The following is a 6,382-nucleotide window of genomic DNA, read 5'->3' as shown; positions in this document are numbered from 1 at the left end:
TACCATAGAGAGGGAGGAAGCGGCGCGCGAAGAAAGAAGAGCGCGCGCGCGCCCTTGCGTCGCCCGGCCTCGCCCTTACGCCGGCTTCGCTTTTCCTCACAGACACACACGCGCGCGCGCGCGCACCCCGCCCCTTTCTTCCCCTCTTGCTCTCTCCCCCGCGGCCCCGCCCTTCCTCCGCTCCCGGCGCGCTCGCGCTAAAAGGGGGAGGAGCTGCGCGCCTGTCAGTCAGCTCTCCTCAGTCAGGCGCTGCCGGCCGGGCGGCCTGGTTGTGTGTCTGTTGGCTGCGGCGCCGCGCTTGGCTCTGGCCGGGCCGCTGAGGCGCTGAGGGGAAAGAGGAGGAGCGGGCGCCTGCCTTCCTTCCCGGCCGGCCGCGGGGGCGGAGCGCGCAGGGGCGGGGAGGGGAGAGCGATGAGCGGGGCCGCCGCCTCCTCCTCCGCCGCCGCCGCCGGATCCGAGCCCGGTGGCCCGGGCTTCTTTCTCTTCCCCAGCGGCACCGGCGAGCCGTGCGTGGCCATGGGCCCCGGCGAGAGCGCGGCGGGCTTCGGGGCGCTGCTCCTGCTGCCTCCGCCGACCATGACATCCTCGGGGCTGCCTTCTCCTCCCGGCGGAGGCGGAGGAGCAGGAGGCGGCGGCGGCTGCCGGGGCCGCTACCAGCTGCTTCTGTCGGGCCGGGCCCTGGCCGAGCGCTACCGGAGGATTTACACGGCGGCGGCGCTGAGCGAGAGGGAGCAGGCCGGACACCCGGGCGCCAGGTAAATGACAACAACGGCGGAGGCGACGCGGAAGCGGGCGCTGAGATGCGCGCACACACGCGACCCGCCACCCCGGGTGGTGGGACCCGTGCAGGCAGCTCCTGGACCATCTTCCTCGGGCAGATACAGAGCCCTGCGTAGCAGCCCAGCTGCCTGTCCAAAACGAGATCGCCCTCTGGCACTGCAGTTCTGAAAAGGCAGGACAATACCTTATTGCCTAGACACACGCGCGCACACATCCACACGCACTTCGTAGGCTAATGGGTGCACAAGCACACGGCGGTCTTCCACACGAGCACCAGCTCCCTCCTGTAGCGGGATTTGAATGGGTAGCTCAGGCGTTCCCATCCTGGACTTTGGTCCTGACAAGGTGCAAATCTATGCCTGCTTACTCAGAAGTAAGTTCCAGGGGGCTTTACTGGGTCAGGCAAGTGTCTGTGCTTAGAATCAAAGCTTAAGGAAGGTGGCGTTTTAGTGCCGTGGCAAATCCTGTTCAATCTGTAGGCATCTCGTCAGGGAAAAAGGAGTCTGTGTGCCATCTCGGCTCATCATCTAAGTGGTAACTGCCACAAAATATTTGGAACAGGGAACTCTGTCTCTTCTCAAGAAGGCCCACACGCTGCTGGTGATTCAGCGATGAGGCTGTATGTTAGATATTTTAAAAAATCTAGGTGGCTAAGACCTCTTGGAGTAAGCAGAATGTGCCCTCTTGTTTGGGCAGTACCTCGCAGCATGTCTGTTTTGTGTTGGGTATCAAAGTAGTTTTGCTACTGCCATTGGTCCTCCACCCCAAGATGTTGCCCCTCCTTAATCTGTGTTTGCTTAATGTATCAAAACTAGTGGGCAGAGGGAAAGAGAACTGGGGCTAATGTTGAACAATTCCTAACGAGAATTAGCATCTGCCATTGAGCAAGATGATACAGATTTGTCTGCAAGTCAAATCTTGAGAACTTGGGCCTGTTCCAGTATTATTCTTTTCCATCTGTGTACAAATACCTGTCAAGGACTCCATGTGGGGGAAAAATAAGTAGAATGTAAAATCCAGTTAGATTTTGGCAGGGAAGAACAAGCTGTGGTTTCCAGAACATGGATTTGCAAAATCCATATGGATTTTGAATTGACATAACATTTTTTCACCAGTTTTCTCTGGAGGAAAGATGTTGCTTTAGAATTAATCCCTACTGACAGGCTGTGGAGTAGGCAACTACCAAGTAATTGGAGTAAATATACTATACTGTTGTTAGATTACATAAATATACTATTTATGCAGAGTGCACAGGAATATTACCTACAAGAATCTGTCAGCGAGGAATAGGTGGAGATGTAGTATTTTCCAGAGCAGTCAAAAGTTGGATGATAGACTACTTATTTTAGGGTAATAAATTAGATTGCAATAATGGTTATCTTAACCCCTGACTAGCAGTGGTAGTGATTGATAGTGTAGCTACCACCAGCTTGCTCCTGCCAGGATGTGATGGAATCAGGTGGTGGTGTAGCCACTCCCCCTGAAATGCCCAGTATTGGGAATTTCCATTGATAACTGCTGGCAGAGATATCACAAGTGATGGCTTCTCCCACCATCTGGGCAGGTGCTTTGGGTGCCAAAGGAGTTTGGAAGAGGAGCATCTCTGCCCCATCCAAAACCCCTCTAGTATGACAGATAGGAGGTTTGGATTGCCCTGTATATTATTGGCATTGAATATTTAGAACTCTTGAAATCATACTCACCTGTTGCCATGTGTTGGTTATAAAAGGAAATTGGTTCGTATTGTTAGTAATCGAACAACAGGAAGGCAAGCTAAGAGTTGGTAATCTTACTCCTTATTTGCTGCCATGCCAAATGCAGTGTTTGACTATAGGTGGTGAGATAGACGCTAATGTTTTCAGGCGCAGCATTTGGTTCCTACTCCTGTAAATGCACTCTAAAAAGTAAAGTAAGCAAAAATAAATCTCAAGTTTTTGTCCTGAATAGCTTACAATATACATTTTTACTCACTAACAAGGAATGGATGCAAACAATATGGAAATGAATGTGGCAACTCATTGTCAGCAAAAGAAGAAGTTTGATTTTGTTATATCATAAGAATGGAAAGTTACTGTTGTCAATTATAGCTAAAGTCTGGAGTGGGTGAAGATGGAATCAGGAAAGGAAAGAATGAGTTGCTGATCTTTTACATATGCACATAGTTGTTGATGTAGGAAGAAACTGATAGTTATGTATTCTTATTTAAATAACCTTGATTTTAAAGGGATGCTGAAACACTTAACACCTGGCAGAATCACTGAGGTCTGGTAATCATCTGTACAGGGAGAAGTTATTTATTAATTCCAAGGATAGTGACATGGCTTGTCCTAGGGTTGAAAGCATATTCAAAAGCACTCCTTTTTTATGTGGAATCAATTGGGCTTATCACTGAATTCAGTGGGTTGCATCTGACTAAGCCATGGTAGACCCATTGATTTTAGTGGATCTGTTGGAATATGACAGTCAGATACAGTCCAGTGTCACATGCTGGTTAGATATGCTATAACAGTATAACCAAATATGCTTAAATGCTCTTTGCACTGATGAGTTGACCTATCCAGGTTAAGGGAAAGAAGTGCCCAGGCTGCCAATTCTCTCTCTCTCTCATAGGTTTATACTATATGTTTTATTAATTCTATATGCTTTCTCCTAGACCTAGAGAATTTTGTTTTTTAAAAATTAGGCTGTTTTAGAGTGCTTACTGATGGTCTGAAGTACTCTTCAATCACTTATTAAACCTGAGGATTCTGGAATAGAAATACTTCTTCCCATGGAAAAGCTCTCATTTAAAACGGAAGATGCCATTTCATTCCTCCTCCTGATACTCCTTCAGCAAGCTGCATGCTTCTGGATAAAGAGTTGCAGGTTCACATTTGGCCTTAGATTTTGATTACTCATTATTTGCTGGAGCCAGGCTAGTCAGACATCCAAGTGCTGAGAATGTGAAGTTTGCAGAAGCTGTAAATAAATAAATAGTAGGATTGTTCAGTGTGTGATAATTCCTCAAGGAGATGTGCACCAAGTTATATTGTGTAATCCAATTGGTTTGGATGCAGTGTCCCATCTTTTTGGTACCAAGAAAAAAAAACCAGTAGCCATTGTTGGCAAGGGAAGTAAGTAGCAAAGCCCAAGGTGACAACTTGCCTGTTTTCAAGGTCTGAACTTAATTCCTAGTGCCAAGGCGATAGAACTGGTAAATAGCGTTTCTTAGATTTTCTTTCTGGCATTGTTTGTTGAACTTTCAGTATTGCCTGTGATGCCCCTCTTTGGATGGTGATAATAAATATTAAATGTAATGTGTGCAATTCCTTCTGTGCTAGCAGGACCTGCATTCTTTCTCTGACCTCACAGTATCGGGACCAATTTACAGTTTATGTGGAAAACATGTTTGCTTCATGTACATTGTGTGCTCTTGGTGAACATTCTGAAGCATTAAGGGGAACTGGATGTTTGTAAACACATGGGAACATGCAAGGGATACCCACTGAAAAACCACAGTTGGTTCCATCTGCCTGGCGCAAGTGTACTGCATTCCCTTATATGAAACAATACAGTAGAATCCACTAAAGTTTTTGAAAGTAACATTGCTTTTTCTTTTACTTGGCAAATATGCAAATGAATGGCTAGAAGCTTTCCCTGGTGGGATCAATTTTTTTTTTCATTTTTAGGGGATGGACAGTCATATTCTTTGCATCCATACGATATCTAAGATACAGACATGGGAATGACACAGTATTCTGATTTGATTCCATGTGAATGAGCAGTGTGGCTGTGCATACTGCTCAAAAGTTTCCTCTTCACTTCTCCCTTGCTCCTGCCATCACTGGAAGCAACAAACATAACCCTTGGTTTGTCGTGCCATCTGAACCTGGGCACATGGTTTCTTGCTTCCCAAACAAACCACAAGCCCAGGTTCCGATGGCCTGGCAGTAATAAAACTTGTATCCAAACATTAGCTTACTTATTACATTGTTTTTGTCATTTAGTCGTTTAGTCGTGTCCGACTCTTCGTGACCCCATGGACCAGAGCGCGCCAGGCCCTCCTGTCTTCCACTGCCTCCTGCAGTTTGGTCAAACTCATGTTGGTAGCTTCGAGAACACTGTCCAACCATCTCATCCTCTGTCGTCCCCTTCTCCTTGTGCCCTCAATCTTTCCCAACATCAGGGTCTTTTCCAGGGAGTCTTCTCTTCTCATGAGGTGGCCAAAATATTGGAGCCTGAGCTTCAGGATCTGTCCTTCCAGTGAGCACTCAGGGCTGATTTCCTTAAGAATGGATAGGTTTGATCTTCTTGCAGTCCATGGGACTCTCAAGAGTTTCCTCCAGCACCATAATTCAAAAGCACCAATTTTTCGGCGATCAGCCTTCTTTATGGTCCAGCTCTCACTTCCATACATCACTACTGGGAAAACCATGGCTTTAACTATACACTTATTACATTGCATCAGTACCAAATAGCCTCTATGTCCAGGTGCTTTCTGATGCTTTCTTAATTTGCTTGACTTTAGAACAATACAATGTTTTGATAGCTGTGGTATTACTTTTCATTCAACTGAATACTGAATTGAATATAGTTTGGAGTTGCTTATACACATTGCTTTTAAATATGAACCCTACAAGTTATCTTGGTTATTGAAAATAGTCCAAAATAGTGTTCTTTGAAAAAAACACATTGAAAATGGAGCATACACATATTTCTGTGTATGTAAAATAAACGTGTAACAGTTGTCATACAAGAAGTTTTTATTTAATATTTAACACATTGGTAGTGAACCTATGACCAAGGAAGTCAAACTGAAAACATTAGGTTGGATCCATAGTATTCTGTGACTGGAAGGACTCCTTCCAGTCACGGAAGGAACTGAGAATTTAGCAAAGGCTCCTTCTGAAGGAAGGTAGAAAGGTGATTCCCCCCATACTCAAGCAGCCTTCCCCACATGTTTCCAGAGGGTCTTCCAAGTAGGTTTTAATGGGGGAGTTGCAGCGGGAAAGGGAATTGGCTGAGATTGCCTCTTCCTCTGCTCCAGAGGTGGAACATCCCATGAATGGAGTTCTGCTCACAGGAACTTTGAAATTGGTACAGGGATCTGTTTCCATCTGCCTGTCCCCCTTCTGCTTCTGTGAGTGCCTGTGGACAGAGGTTTGGTAGTGTCGCATAATTTGGATTGCTCTGCCTATTGGGTACAACCCACAGAATGTATGAATGCATGCTTTAAAAGGCATTGGTGCTTCTCGGTCTCTGGGGATAATGTGAACATAACGTGGAACTGGACAGAATAGAAAAATGGGGAGAGAGGGTTTCAGTTTGTCTTCTGAAGGCCTGAAATGGGAGGCGGGAAATACTATAATGAAATACTTTATTTCAGAATGAATTAATGAAAGAGTTAAAACAGTTTAGCACACTACTGTAAATTTCTTGGTAACAATTCAAAGGCAATAATGCTCAACTCTTACCGGAGAAGCAGCACTCTTAAGGCTTCACATTACAGTTCAAAAATGCTTTCAAATGTTGCAGAATAAGGAGTTTGGGGTGCAGTGCAAGTCTGTTGACTTGAGAAACCACATGGCAAGGCTTCTATTGTATAACACAGCCTCTGAAACAT

At 45.9% G+C, this 6,382-nt stretch overlaps 1 protein-coding gene across 33 annotated transcripts in view; it reads left to right on the top strand.

The window, feature by feature from the left end:
- Positions 1 to 11: 11 nt before the first annotated feature.
- The window catches only part of MYCBP2 (MYC binding protein 2), a 140,683-nt gene continuing 134,312 nt past the window's right edge, over positions 12 to 6,382 (top strand). For 31 of the 33 annotated variants that reach the window (XM_083610292.1, XM_083610289.1, XM_083610282.1 and 28 more), the window contains exon 1: positions 211 to 755. In XM_083610292.1, the coding sequence (XP_083466418.1) occupies positions 412 to 755 (344 nt within the window). In that variant the 5' untranslated portion in view covers positions 211 to 411. Of the gene's footprint in view, positions 756 to 6,382 lie in introns of all 33 variants that reach the window. The other 2 variants (XM_083610274.1, XM_083610273.1) reach the window with 1 other exon arrangement.

Source organism: Podarcis filfolensis (assembly GCF_964270895.1).
Source record: "Podarcis filfolensis genome assembly, chromosome: 4".
NCBI classification, from domain to species: domain Eukaryota; kingdom Metazoa; phylum Chordata; class Lepidosauria; order Squamata; family Lacertidae; genus Podarcis; species Podarcis filfolensis.
The sequence above is the reverse complement of the archived record's forward strand: the minus strand, read 5'-3'. Positions and strand labels throughout refer to the sequence as shown.